The sequence below is a fragment of the Bufo gargarizans genome, chromosome 5 (assembly GCF_014858855.1).
Source record: "Bufo gargarizans isolate SCDJY-AF-19 chromosome 5, ASM1485885v1, whole genome shotgun sequence".
Taxonomy (NCBI): Eukaryota; Metazoa; Chordata; class Amphibia; order Anura; family Bufonidae; genus Bufo; species Bufo gargarizans.
Window position 1 is genome coordinate 13,908,473 of NC_058084.1, and position 16,088 is coordinate 13,924,560.

A 16,088-nucleotide genomic window follows, 5' to 3' on the forward strand; every position below is an offset into this window, starting at 1 on the left:
AAGTCAGTGGATAAATCCACGCTTCACTGGATGAGAGTTGTCTTTAGGGGTGAGAAGCATAGTCTGATTAAATTACAGAAGAGCAAGTTACCCATTCATTATAGCGTCCGCCACACTGCAAATGATACAGGGTAATGAGATTCCTATCAGATACTATCGCTCAACCGTAGAACGCTTCTGACACCGGATTTTCTTCCAGCAGGGAACACTGTGATCCTTAAGCCAAACAACTACAAACTCTACAGACCTTAAGATCTTGTTTTTCGTACAAAAAGAACAAAAAATATTTTATGTTCACGGTAAAAAGTTACAGAAATTGTAGACACCACGACTGGTGGACAAGACCCTATAGGAGTCTAAAGGGCTGCTGCTGTTCATCCTTAGGCAAGTGCATTATGGAACTGAATGGGGATGAGAAGGAGCTCCAGCTCAGCAATCGCACAAAAACATGGGAGACCCCGGGAAAAGATGGTCTAACCAACTGACCACCGCTGCTGATCCTACAGTGTCAGGGTCACTGCCGAGCTCAACTTCCTGTCAGTAAATAGCTACGGTAACTGCCCCTAGATAAAACCTATATGAAAATAAGACAATGTTACAGATCACCTCTTCCATGTACAGTGATCTCCGCGCAGGTCACAGAGTATGCCCACAACACTCTCTCATAGTCGTCGATGATCATATCTCACCTCCTCACATGTTCTGCATAGTGATCTCATATCCACAAACACTCCCCCGGTGATGGTCACAGCTCACCTTCTTCTCATCCTTGCACCGTGACCTACTCACAAGTCACAGTACATGAATAGGTGACTTCTGTACAGGTCACAGTTTAAGCCCACAACACTGTCTTAAAGAAGTTAATAGTTTACAGCTCTCCTTCTCCCATTCATTGTACACTGACCTCTGCTCATGTCACAGAGCATGCCTACAAAACTCTCCCATAGAGGTTAATAGGTTACTCCCCCTCCCCCCCAAGGTTTTAATTAGTAAAATAATAAATATGTTTTGCCTTACAGCCCAGATGGCATTTTAAAACCTGCTCTAGTTTCTGTCTCCTTTCATATGATTTTCCCATCAGCCTTCCAGTATGTCGCCATAAAGTGAGACTGACAATACAAATGAATGAGAGGGGGAGAAATGGCAAAGTCGATAGAGATATAACCAGTCCTCTAGTTCCGTGAGATTACATAAATGATCAATCTGGTGTTTCTGTCACCAACATTAATTTGGCACAGATTTTTTTTTTTTTAAATCTCGATTGAAAGAGCCATGTTGACAAGTGGTGCAGGGGAGCATAATACAACCTGTCTGTTATAACGTGAGCGGATTACAGAGGGAAAAGCTGCTGCGGCACATGTGACAGATGCAGACGCCGGGTTTTACATGTTTAACATGAGAGCAACAGACGCTTCTGGCAATTACTCGATTGTCTTCTACAATAGGATGGAACTACCGACCAAGAAGCCGCAATGTCCCCGAACCACTGACGACATCGATAGGGATTTACATCTCATCATCCCAGTGTCTGCCCATCTAATACCTTAATCTGCCATTTACCCGGAAGCGATGTTTCACCCCTGCTGTGAATTTACACTTATTGGACATTCTGGTTCCAGGAGCCGCTCAGAAATCTCATTGCTACTAACTGAAGGTGAGGAATCAGGGCGAAAATATGATTTTAGACTGAGAAAGATAGGTTCAAGCATCAGATATAGTGTCCAGAATAGGCCGCCAAGCGTCTGTTGGTCCTTTTTTGCATTTGAGTGTGCTGCCTTTTTGCTATGTTTGTATATTTGGGCGATAGTCTTGTCCCATTGGGTTTGAACCTCGGCTTGCCTTCTTTTGTCTGGTGCTGCCATTTTTCTTCGATAGATAGATACTGCAGATAGATGTTAGATAGATAGATATGAGAAATAGAAATCTCTGAGCATACCAAAGGGGATACTAAACTCTTTGGTTGTAGAAATCAGAGGCGGTCTGAGCTCAAGGCTTTTACCAACGTGATCTGATGTGTAAATGAAGGGCAGGGGGTTTAGGTCAATGACGCAAACCTAAAGTGTCTACACAGGGTGGATTTAGTCTGTAGACGTTGAGGTCCTCCAATGTTCTTCTATCCCTATTCCACATAAGCCTTGGTTCCCATATCTCGGACTAATGAGGACCATGAAGCAATAAACAGCCATGCGCAGTATGGAATATTTGGCTCTATGTATCTAGAGCTGCTGGTTTATAGCAAAGGCGGCCATTTTGGCACTAAAAGAAACATTTGCACGTCTCCGTCAAATACCCCAGGATGCGGACAGACCCCCTTTATAATTATGAATGTCATAGTTCAGTTGATTCCTGTGCTGAGGACTCTGCCATGCAGCAGGATTTGATGTCCTGGAGCTCGTACGCCTCTCGCTAACCCTCGTAAATTAAAAATATGGTTTTCGTTCGGCTACAGTGAAAGCGCGCTCGGCGGTTTCCACATCAAGCGTTTCTTTACAGTATAGTTAATTATTCATAATAGCTTCATAATGGAGTTCAGGATTACAAACTGCTGCTAATGCTTTGTAAGGATATAATCGTCAAGGCAACAATTAGGATGTCATTAGCGGAGGATTCTAGGGCACGGGGAGGATCGGGCCAGATCAGCTAAAAAAACACCAAAGTCTCATTCTCTGCTCTACGAAAGAATGAACTTTGCTCGGAGAACATTACGACGGGGGAAGGGGAGAGATCGAAGGTCGGGAAGACCATGACGACGATCTATTATATTTACGAAAGATTAGTAGATGCCATCAAACATGGAGGATGTCGAAAGGAATTCAATGAAACGTTCTCAACTGGAACACGTTCTGCCAGTGGTCCAACCATGGTTTGTCAGTGATTGGCATTTCAGTTGCAAAGGAGTTCCTCCATGAAATAAACCCACGTCCATGCATTTTGTTTGGCATATGGGCATAAAAGAGGAGGGTGGGTGGGTCCACCAATCAAGAAAAAGCTAGCATGAAGATCTTCTCAGTAGGAGTGGCTACCAGTCAATCAAAGTGGCCCATCCATACATTAGATGGATGCCTTCTTAAACTATATTTACCCATGGCCTAAAACGGTTCCCAAACAGCTGATCACTGGGGGGGGTAGAGAAGCTACCTGTTTCCTGTCAGAAGCAGCTGTAGATACATTACAACCTAGTCTCTGAGAGCCCCAAAACCCAAAGGGGTAGGATTCTAGAGTGGTCTTGACTAATCCCATGAGAAGGGTAACCAATCTGCTTCTGGTGCCTACACTTTTATTTATTTTTTATTTGGGAGCGAGAGGAGTACTTATCGTAGGCTTAATAATAAAAATGTCTGATATGTTCAGCAATTTGGACAACCCAAGGTCTAGACATTAATGAAGATTTTTCAAAGGGGTGAAGGTTCATTCCCCGACTACTGTCTCATTGAAATCTTGCATTACACTGTAAAACCTGGCCACATACTGTATATATGATAGAATTAAGCTGCGATCCCCAACTCCCCCATGTATTGCATGATGCCAACACAAGCCACCTATGCAAAAAAGTTATGCCACTGCCAGACACCTCTGGTGCCAATTACCTCCCAGGAACATAGGACTAGACATATACTAAACCAATACAGAGCTCACCCCCAAAGAACTGTCAAGCAGCCCCCACACATGCACAGCCATCTTAATTCTAAAGGTGGTGATCGATAAAATGTGTAGATGTCTTGACTTCACAGCTTTGACTCCCTCGAAGGAACAAAGAAGCGTGGAAATAGTTGACTACCGAGACAAAACCACACACAATCCCTTTCTAATTCTCCTCGCGTCTTCTACAAGGATGATGCAGGAGATGACGTGAAGCCCAAGACACCACTACAGGAGGTACTGTGTGACATGCCATGTACGATAACACGCACACGCATGCTGACATTTCCATAAAGGTCACATAAATGATAAGTGGTAACTAGGATTCTGTGGCCACAGAGCAGATCCCTCCGCTCAGCACACAAATTGCTCGGAGCTGGCATGTCCGCGTCTAATTACCTAGTTCAGCTATTTGTGATGTGCGAGTATGATCAGCATATTCTGCTGGTTATACCAGTCAGACCACAGACTAGCTTAACACATGCACTGCTGAAGCAAAGGAAACGCAAGTTCACTCACAACGTATGGGTGAATTCACATCTGCTGCAGAAACAATACCATTCACATGCACGGAACAAACTTTGAGTCAATGAAATTTCTGCAACAAATTTGCCACATGTGACGACTATACCTTTAGACTTTTCCCAAATCCATCAGCAGCACAACTTTCCTGTCCGGATAGTTTGCTACAATCTATCAAAGGAGGCAAAATGTAGTCGGCAGAGGTAGTAATAGAGATAGGAGCAGGGGGTGGAGCATGTTTTAAGTGGTAGATCAGAGTGTGGAGAGGGGATCCAAGGAGGGCAGCTCACACAGGCTGCAGACACGGAGGAGGACGCACACAAGGACCTCTGCAGGGGATAATTATACAGGCTGTGTATTAGTGTAGAGAGTAAGAATTGCCCCCACAGCAAGCTTTGCAGGGAGGAGGAGGAGGAATTACACAATTCGCATCATTAGTGACTGCCATGATCTGTAGAAGGGGAAATACATCCATGAATAAAGCTAAGCTTAGAAATGAGATCTAGTGAAGACAGCAGCATCCTGGACACACAGACCCAGCATCTATTACAAGGATGGACACATCCACATGAGAAAAGCCTGACTAGGAGGGACAACTACCTCCAGAATGGGGCTCCTCCGTCCTACTTCAAACGGTCTGAGCATGGCCGAGGCTCGGTTTTTTCACCTCTATAGGCCAATGAAGAGCTAATGATCAGTTCTTAGGAAGACGACTTGTTGATCTAGTCTACAAGACCTTTTAGTTCCTTGGTGTGAAGAGACACATGACCATTAAAAGTTGTGCAAGATCAGCATGAGAATGCAACCATTACATGACAAAGGAAGCTAAGCTTAGAAATGAGATCTAGTGAAGACAGCAGCACCCTGGACACACAGACCCAGTATCTATTACAAGGATGGACACATCCACATAAGAAAAGCCTGACTAGGAGGGAGAACTACCTCCAGAATGGGGCTCCTCCGTTCTCCTCCAAATGGTCTGAGCATGGCCGAGGTCAATAAAGAGCCAATGATCAGTTCTTATGAAGACGACTTGTTGATCTAGTCTACTACAAGACCTTTTAGTTCCTTGGTGTGAAGAGACCCATGACCATTAAAAGTTGTGCAAGATCAGCATGAGGATGCAACCATCACATGACTGATGAATAAGAGCATCTCCTGCCCCTGGAGATGTCAGGTCAAGCAGTAAACATGGGCAACGTCGTAAAATTTGGATTGACTTGAAAGCCACAGTTGGATCACAGCAGCTTTTTCAATTACTAATGAGTTATGAAAGGCTGCAAAGCTTCACTTTAGAAGGGGCAGGAGGCCAGGCGATGCTTGTGAGAAGAATGTTAAAGGGACGATGTGTCATGTCTGAGATGAGAGATTAGATGGATAGCCCTTTGCAGTGTGTATCACTTTAAGACGATGCCCGTCTAATTAAGACTTTAGTAAAATTAATAACGGATGCCATCTCCGGCTCCTGGTTTCCTCAATTTGTTTTTGTTTTTTGAGGAGGAAACAGAAGCATAACAAAGCGAACTCCAGAAGAACCGTCCAAAAATTTAAGGAAGTGGATCCTTACAATGTAATTGATGGTGGCAATGATCATAAATGTAAACGCACTGAAGATATTAACCAAGGACCACATAGACCAGGGATGTCAAACTTGTGGCCCTCCAGCTGTTGCAAAACTACAACTCCCATCATGCATGGGCATACTACAGCTATCAGAGAATGATGGGAGTTGTAGTTTTGCAACATCTGGAGGGCCATGAGTTTGACATCCATGACATAGACTATAAGGGCTCATTCACATTTTCGTATATTTTATGCACATGCAGTGTGTTCCAATAGATACATATCTGTGCTACTGCAACACTACAAAAACATCAAAACAGTTAAAGAGCAGTAAATATAGTCAAATAACTCAAAGCTCACTCCTGGCCAAAATAGATCAAGAAGCCTAATTAACATGAAAACTACCCATTGATAGATTTTTTTTAAAAACAGGATGATATTAAAAGTTAAAAATGGGTTTGCAAGTGTAGCCAGACTATAAATAATTGTAGAACCCCAGCCACAGATCCAGGTAAAAGGAAGACTAGAAAAAAACAAAAGAAAAAAGACTCATCAATTACTAAACTAAACTCCTTCAGCACACATGGGCGAAGTGCTGTCATTTTCCATTAATCAATTTCCTATATGATCCTAGTTATAAAACTCGTTTCAAACCCTGTACAAACACTGGCGGTGGGACGGCAGGAACATAAACCCTTTGTTCGAACTATGAAATATGCTTTACACCAGTCGTCAGTGATTCAATTGCAAATAACGCCGCGCCAATGTCACTCACCCCACTGAAGAGGAGCCAGCTGCAAGTGTTCTAGGACGAGCTGATTCAACACGCCCTCCACGCTCGCCTCTCCTTCACGCTTCAGGGATGGGTGAGAAGAAGTTAAGGCTTAACAGAAAAGATTCAGAAATCTCAGAAAATGACATTCATAACCAAAAACATACAAATGTGACACTTCGCAGACGCATCATGTCCTATATGAGTGATGCCTACAGGATATGCTAAAAATACTCAATACCTGCTGGTCTCAGCTCTGGGTCCTTCTCCTCCAGACAGAAGTAAATACCCCCCCCCCCCCCCTTTCCATTGAAGAAAGTTCATGGCCATTGACTGCATAATTTGGACAAAGGGGGAGAGAGTCTCCTAGTTCTCCTCATAAGCAATTGTACCAGAGGTTACAGGATGTAACTCAGGACCAGTACAGGATAAGTAATGTAATGTATAGTGACTGCACCAGCAGAATAGTGAGTGCAGCTCTGGAGTATAATACAGGATGTAACTCAGGATCAGTACAGGATAAGTAATGTATGTACACAGTGACTGCACCAGCAGAATAGTGAGTGCAGCTCTGGAGTATAATACAGGATGTAACTCAGGATCAGTACAGGATAAGTAATGTAATGTATGTACACGGTGACTGCACCAGCAGAATAGTGAGTGCAGCTCTGGAGTATAATACAGGATGTAACTCAGGATCAGTACAGGATAAGTAATGTATGTACACAGTGACTCCACCAGCAGAATAGTGAGTGCAGCTCTGGAGTATAATACAGGATGTAACTCAGGATCAGTACAGGATTAGTAATGTAATGTATGTACACAGTGACTGCACCAGCAGAATAGTGAGTGCAGCTCTGGAGTATAATACAGGATGTAACTCAGGATCAGTACAGGATAAGTAATGTATGTACACAGTGACTGCACCAGCAGAATAGTGAGTGCAGCTCTGGAGTATAATACAGGATGTAACTCAGGATCAGTACAGGATAAGTAATGTAATGTATGTACACAGTGATTGCACCAGCAGAATAGTGAGTGCAGCTCTGGAGTATAATACAGGATGTAACTCAGGATCAGTACAGGATAAGTAATGTAATGTATGTACACAGTGACTCCACCAGCTGAATAGTGAGTGCAGCTCTGGAGTATAATACAGGATGTAACTCAGGATCAGTACAGGATAAGTAATGTAATGTATGTACACAGCGACTGCACCAGCAGAATAGTGAGTGCAGCTCTGGAGTATAATACAGGATGTAACTCAGGATTTGTACAGGATAAGTAATGTAATGTATGTACACAGTGACTGCACCAGCAGAATAGTGAGTGCAGCTCTGGAGTATAATACAGGATGTAACCCAGGATCAGTACAGGATAAGTAATGTAATGTATGTACACAGTGACTCCACCAGCAGAATAGTGAGTGCAGCTCTGGAGTATAATACAGGATGTAACTCAGGACCAGTACAGGATAAGTAATGTAATGTATGTACACAGTGACTGCACCAGCAGAATAGTGAGTGCAGCTCTGGAGTATAATACAGGATGTAACTCAGGATCAGTACAGGATAAGTAATGTAATGTATGTACACAGCGACTGCACCAGCAGAATAGTGAGTGCAGCTCTGGAGTATAATACAGGATGTAACTCAGGATTTGTACAGGATAAGTAATGTAATGTATGTACACAGTGACTGCAGCAGCAGAATAGTGAGTGCAGCTCTGGAGTATAATACAGGATGTAACCCAGGATCAGTACAGGATAAGTAATGTAATGTATGTACACAGTGACTCCACCAGCAGAATAGTGAGTGCAGCTCTGGAGTATAATACAGGATGTAACTCAGGACCAGTACAGGATAAGTAATGTAATGTATGTAAACAGCGACTCCACCAGCAGAATAGTGAGTGCAGCTCTGGAGTATAATACAGGATGTAACTCAGGATCAGTACAGGATAAGTAATGTAATGTATATACACAGTGACTGCACCAGCAGAATAGTGAGTGCAGCTCTGGAGTATAATACAGGATGTAACTCAGGATCAGTACAGGATAAGTAATGTAATGTATGTACACAATGACTGCACCAGCAGAATTGTGAGTGCAGCTCTGGATCATAATACAGACTGTAATTCAGGAGCAGACACAAAGTAGTGTGTGCAGCACAGTAATGTGTGCAGGTCTTCAATAAAAACATTTTTTTTTTATTTCAAATATTTTTTTAAAAGTCCCCCCAAAAAAAGCACACAGCAGGTCATCTCCCCAAAGCAGTCAATGCATTTCGGACTGTACTCAGTCTTTATTCATGACATAATACAGGATGTAACTCAGGATCAGTACAGGATAAGTAATGTATGTACACAGTGACTGCACCAGCAGAATAGCGAGTGCAGCTCTGGAGTATAATACAGGATGTAACTCAGGATCAGTACAGGATAAGTAATGTATGTACACAGTGACTGCACCAGTAGAATAGTGAGTGCAGCTCTGGAGTATAATACAGGATGTAATTCAGGATCAGTACAGGATAAGTAATGTAATGTATGTACACAGTGACTGCTCCAGCAGAATAGTGAGTGCAGCTCTGGAGTATAATACAGGATGTAACTCAGGATCAGTACAGGATAAGTAATGTAATGTATGTACACAGTGACTGCACCAGCAGAATAGTGAGTGCAGCTCTAGAGCAGGGATGCCCAACCTTCGGCCCTCCAGCTGTTGTAAAACTACAACTCCCACCATGCTCGGCTGTAGGCTGTCCGGGCATGCTGGGAATTGAAGTTTTGCAACAGCTGGAGGGCTGCAGGTTGGGCATCCCTGCTCTGGAGTATAATACAGGATGTAACTCACAATCAGTACAGGTAATATACAGTTGCAAGAAAAAGTATGTGAACCCTTGGGAATGATATGGATTTCTGCACAAATTGGTCATAAAATGTGATCTGATCTTCATCTAAGTCACAACAATAGACAATCACATTCTGCTTAACCTAATAACACACAAATAATTAAATGTTACCATGTTTTTATTGAACACACCATGTAAACATTCACAGTGCAGGTAGAAAAGTATGTGAACCCCTAGACTAATGACATCTCCAAGAGCTAATTGGAGTGAGGTGTCAGCCAACTGGAGTCCAATCAATGAGATGAGATTGGAGGTGTTGGTTACAGCTGCCCTGCCCTATAAAAAACACACACCAGTTCTGGGTTTGCTTTTCACAAGAAGCATTGCCTGATGTGAATGATGCCTCGCACAAAGGAGCTCTCAGAAGACCTACGATTAAGAATTGTTGACTTGCATAAAGCTGGAAAGGGTTATAAAAGTATCTCCAAAAGCCTTGCTGTTCATCAATCCACGGTAAGATAACTTGTCTATAAATGGAGAAAGTTCTCTGCTGCTACTCTCCCTAGGAGTGGCCGTCCTGTAAAGATGACTGCAAGAGCACAGCGCAGACTGTTCAATGAGGTGAAGAAGAATCCTAGAGTGTCAGCTAAAGACTTACAAAAGTCTCTGGCATATGCGAACATCCCTGTTAGCGAATCTACGATACGTAAAACACTAAACAAGAATGGATTTCATGAGAGGATACCACAGAGGAAGCCACTGCTGTCCAAAAAAAACATTGCTGCACGTTTACAGTTTGCACAAGAGCACCTGGCTGTTCCACAGCAGTACTGGCAAAATATTCTGTGGACAGATGAAACCAACGTTGAGTTGTTTGGAAGAAACACACAACACTATGTGTGGAGAAAAAGAGGCACAGCACACCAACATCAATACCTCATCCCAACTGTGAGGTATGGTGGTGAGGGCATCATGGTTTGGGGCTGCTTTGCTGTGTCAGGGCCTGGACGGATTGCTATCATCGAAGGAAAAATGAATTCCCAAGTTTATCAAGACATTTTGCAGGAGAACTTAAGGCCATCTGTCCACCAGCTGAAGCTCAACAGAAGATGGGTGTTACAACAGGACAACGACCCAAAGCATAGAAGTAAATCAACAACAGAATGGCTTAAACAGAAGAAAATACGCCTTCTGGAGCGGCCCAGTCAGAGTCCTGACCTCAACCCGATTGAGATGCTGTGACATGACCTCAAGAAAGCGATTTACACCAGACATCCCAAGAATATTGCTGAACTGAAACAGTCCTGTAAAGAGGAATGGTCAAGAATTACTCCTGACCGTTGTGCACGTCTGATCTGCAACTACAGGAAACGTTTGGTTGAAGTTATTGCTGCCAAAGGAGGTTCAACCAGTTATTAAATCCAAGGGTTCACATACTTTTTCCATCTGCACTGTGAATGTTTACATGGTGTGTTCAATAAAAACATGGTAACATTTAATTCTTTGTGTGTTATTAGTTTAAGCAGACTGTGATTGTCTATTGTTGTGACTTAGATGAAGATCAGATCGTATTTTATGACCAATTTGTGCAGAAATCCATATCATTCCAAGGGGTTCACATACTTTTTCTTGCAACTGTATGTACACAGTGACTGCACCAGCAGAATAGTGAGTGCAGCTCTGGAGTATAATACAAAATATATCTCAGGATCAGTACAGGATAAGTAATGTATGTACACAGTGACTCCACCAGCAGAATAGTGAGTGCAGCTCTGGAGTATAATACAGTATGTCACTCAGGATCAGTACAGGATAAGTAATGTAATGTATGCACACAGTGACTGCACCAGCAGAATAGTGAGTGCAGCTCCGGAGTATAATACAGGATGTAACCCAGGATCAGTACAGGATAAGTAATGTAATGTATGAATTCTATATTGAACTGTATAATGATGAGAATAGATGGACAACCCCTTTTTAGTACATGGTAAAGACATGGTTATATATTAGCTGCAAACAGTGTCTAACTCTCCAGTATGTGCTGGGACTTGTGGTCCCACAGAGTGGCTACCTGACCACAGCCTAAAATTACTATTCAGCAAACGTGTTTCCAATCGGCACAACCAGGCTCCAGGTGTGACCATTAACTCACGCGTTTCGCAGAGTGATCCGTCATAAACAGCTTCTTACTTAGAGGCTGCGGTGGTCGGGGAGGGGGTGGCTCATTTCCAGTTCACCAGCTCAGCATAAAGACACAGAAGTGTAAAACGCTGCGGATTCCCCGATGCTGACCACAATGCACTTCCTTCGCTCTCTGCGGCACGGCAATGCGTATCTATGGTAACACAATAACTGGGCCCATGTGGTGGATCTTATCCCTGCTGGACTACGGTGCAGCCCCCTGCAGACTGCTAAATATACCCATTACACCGTGTTGCTATGGTCAAACACGCTGCCAGCCTTAACCCTTACTTTCCTAGGTTTGCGTAAATTCCATCCACAAGTTGCAAAAACCATCCGGGAAATCTTGGACGCCCCCCGTGCCTCTTGTGCAATAGCTGCACCTGTGCCAGGAGCAGTCGGGGACTGGGAACAAACCCTTTTTGGGCTATGGTCCCCCAGCCGGTCCGCGCACTCGCAGGATTGTCTTACAGCCAGGACTACACATGGAAGTAAATGGCAATATGGCGGCACAGTGTCACTGGGTTACAATCTGACCAAGCCAGTAGTTTGTATGTCCTCCCACCGTCCAAAAACACTGGTCAGTTGGCTTTACGAATGGAAATTACATTGTGAGCCCTACTGGATGCAGGGACTGATGTGAACGATGACCACGTATGTACAGCCCTGCAGAATATGCCAACGCTAGTTAACCACGACAACATTCGGAAAATATGCAATCTTCCAGTGTAACCATAAACAGGATGGGTATCCAGAATCACAATGTCAATAAGAAAGCTTTCCATTCGCTGACAGCAAGCATAGATCCAGAGGAATAGATGCAACAGGAATATTGTAATGTTGCAAAACGTTTCACAGCACAGCAAGACTGGAAGATCTCCTTCATGGCGTACGTTTGGAGAAGTCACACGGGGCTGACACATGACAGAGGTATCATTTCCAGGCGCCATTCCCCCCTCCGCCACCATGAGAGGCTGAGGACATAGCGGTGGCGACCTCAGTGAGGCTGACAACGTGACAACCTGAAAAGACTGTGTCTGGAGGAGACAATGGATGGACAAAGTGATGAGTGCAGTCAAACTTTCACACAAAACCATGACAAAGCGCTACACCAGCATGTCCACCGCCTGGAACCGACCCGGAAATTATAAGGGAATTGCATGAAGAGCCATTCCATAACCTTGGCTGATGTGACCTGATGATGGGATTTGCAGTGATTTGGACGTTTGCTGCTGGCAAGCAGATGTGAACCACACTGTAGATCCGTATTCACCCCATAGACATCAGAAAAACAAATTACCACAAAAAAGTATATATACTAAACGCCAAGTAATCAATACAATGCACAAAGTATCAAGCAGCCTGGGGATAATGACTGTTTATGGAGGCGGAACCTGTGACTTGTAACAATGTATCGCTGGTCACTGATACAATGTGTCTGCCGTGATTCTGAACATAGGGGTCAGCGGCAGAATGAGTCGTCAACCGGTGGTTTGACGGCTTGCCCACAGGGTTCATTACTCGCTCCTATAATGTGCGAGGAGCAGATGGGCTGGAGAATCCGGGCGCACGAGGAAGGCGATGGGAAAATAAACAGATGTTGCTTAGAACTTTTAATAGAGGCCTCCTAGCACAGCAGGTGGAAGAGAGGAGCTGATGGGAGATGGTGTGCGGAGGGTGGGGATCTGAGCATGAAAAAGAGGGGGAGGGGGAGAAAGAGCCGAAAAAAGATGATATTCTACAATACAGGCGGGTGAATCGAATCTGAACAAAATCAGATTTGTTACGAATTTCAGAAATAAATCTGAAGTTTTGGTAATGAATCTTGCAAAACCGCACCCGCTCCATTTTACAGTGGGAAATGGCGGGGAAAACGACAGGAAGAAAGAAGAAGGAGGATCACATGACACTGGGTGGGAGGGTGCTTGTCCTGATTGGCTCAGAGGATAACAAAAAGCCTGCCACCCAATCAGAGGGCAAGATTTTGGCAAGTTCTTTTGCTGAGAACACCATGCACAACATTCTGTCGGCAGCTTTCAATCTGAGACCATGTGTGTTGGCTGTGTCTGCCCAAAAGCCAATTACAGACACAAGCCAGCACTATAGGTGTGATAGGGAGCGTATAGAGACAGCATAGGGATATAATTCGATTCAGTTACGGTTTTATCAGGGAAAGCATAGAGAGGGAGAGACTGGTCACAATGCTGCTGTCAAGTGAAAAGTTCATGTAGTTCATGTTAAACTTCAAATTCTGCAATCAACAAAATCCTGCAACAACTTTCTTTTTCTGTTCTGCAGCCGGCTTTTTTTTTTTTCTTACACACCCTCAAGTTTCAGTTAACGTATTGCGTTAAGCTACGGTGAATTATTACTGAATGCATTTTTATGCAATATCAGCATTTAATTACCAATTTCAGTTAATGCACTGTATTAGCATTGTAGATTGTCAATACCAGTGGGCAGTGTGTTTGTAGAAAGGGAGGGCCATTTAACTGCGCATCTGTAAACTACAGAAAAAACACTTGCAATTTCCTTAGTATCGTTTAATAGTCTGTGTATCAAACCTGCATCTTTTCGTTTAAAGGCCTCATAATGAAATGACTGGTAAACGCAAGAGTAAAAAAAAGAAAGACCCATGCCTTGTCATCTGAGATTTAGAAAATGGGTAGTAATGCAAATAGCAGTAGCAGCACCAATAATTCAGCGAGTAGTATTAGGCTTCCAATGGGTGCAACTTTATTACTGAGGACTGGATGGCTCTTCCTCTTAGGCCACTAACTCTGCTTGCCTGCCTATCATCATGTTTCACACTGTATGGCTGCTGCTGCCACGGCCGCTACTCCTCCTAATACCACTACCATTATCCCTACCCAGTCACCACTACTATTATTACCCCTACACAGCTGAACACATATATTCTACTGCCTTGTCTGTTCCATGCTGTGTTGATACTATTACTGCCATAAGCCACTATTACCCTACCCTTACCACATCCACACCGTACTGCTGCTGCTCCCAAATAAAAAGGAGAATTTTGAGAGACTCATCCAGAACAAGCCACTGTTTTTTCTGACACACTACCAGAGGAAGGCATCTGTCCCTGTTAAAGCAGAATCATTGAACTTTTGTTCACAGCAAGCCACTGCTTTTCCAATAACACTCTGTGTGTTTAAGCACCATTTTCCCCCAATAAGGGACATTTTTGGAAACATTTTTAACATTTAAAAAGCATAACATGCAATAGTGCAAAGTGCTTAAAATGGAGGGGGGGGGGAGAGAAAAAAATGTAAAAAACTAGGGAAAAAAAGACAAAAAAGAGAAAAATATAAGCCTTAGAAAACCTCAGAGTGTCATACACAATGTGGCAACTGGAGCACTTTTCTTTCGGAAAGATTTAATTTTATACAATAATCTAATTTCTACATAAATTAGACGAATCGGACACAAACGAATTTAAAGAAATTCGTTCATCTTTATTCTACATGTATCAGTACGTTACTCTGATATAATTACAATGTTAAGCAGAACCGCACACGTCAAAAAATTGCCACATTATCAATTTGGAAAATTAAGGAAATAGCGGTAAATGCAAAGCAAAATGAGAGAGCTAGGACGTGCACTGCAGTGGTCGCCAGCTGAACTTCAACCAACTATTAGAACATACTGTAACAGGACCAAGATGACAACATGAGAAGCACTGTTATATGGAGACACTGTTATAGGAAAGCACTATGTGGCTGGTACTGTTATAGGAAAGCACTGTGTGGCTAGTACTGTTATACGGAAGCACTGTGTGGCTGGTACTGTTATAGGGAAGCACTGTGTGGCTGGTACTGTTATAGGGAAGCACTGTGTGGCTGGTACTGTTATAGGGAAGCACTGTGTGGCTGGTACTGTTATACGGAAGCACTGTGTGGCTAGTACTGTTATAGGGAAGCACTGTGTGGCTGGTACTGTTATAGGGAAGCACTGTGTGGCTAGTACTGTTATAGGGAAGCACTGTGTGGCTGGTACTGTTATAGGGAAGCACTGTGTGGCTGGTACTGTTATAGGGAAGCACTGTGTGGCTGGTACTGTGATAGGGAAGCACTGTGTGGCTGGTACTGTTATAGGGAAGCACTGTGTGGCTAGTACTGTTATAGGAAAGCACTGTGTGGCTGGTACTGTGATAGGGAAGCACTGTGTGGCTGGTACTGTTATAGGGAAGCACTGTGTGGCTGGTACTGTTATAGGGAAGCACTGTGTGGCTAGTACTGTTATACGGAAGCACTGTGTGGCTAGTACTGTTATAGGGAAGCACTGTGTGGCTGGTACTGTTATACGGAAGCACTGTGTGGCTGGTACTGTTATAGGGAAGCACTGTGTGGCTGGTACTGTTATACGGAAGCACTGTGTGGCTGGTACTGTTATAGGGAAGCACTGTGTGGCTGGTACTGTTATACTGAAGCACTGTGTGGCTGGTACTGTTATAGGGAAGCACTGTGTGGCTGGTACTGTTATAGGGAAGCACTGTGTGGCTGGTACTGTTATAGGGAAGCACTGTGTGGCTGGTACTGTTA

At 43.6% G+C, this 16,088-nt stretch overlaps 1 protein-coding gene across 1 annotated transcript in view; it reads right to left on the bottom strand.

Moving 5' to 3' along the window:
• TRAPPC9 (trafficking protein particle complex subunit 9) overlaps positions 1–16,088 on the bottom strand; it is a 488,202-nt gene that overhangs the window by 236,759 nt on the left and 235,355 nt on the right. Inside the window, exon 21 of the mRNA XM_044293230.1 lies at positions 6,500–6,590. Coding sequence (XP_044149165.1) covers positions 6,500–6,590 — 91 coding nt within the window. The remainder of the gene's footprint in view (positions 1–6,499; positions 6,591–16,088) is intronic.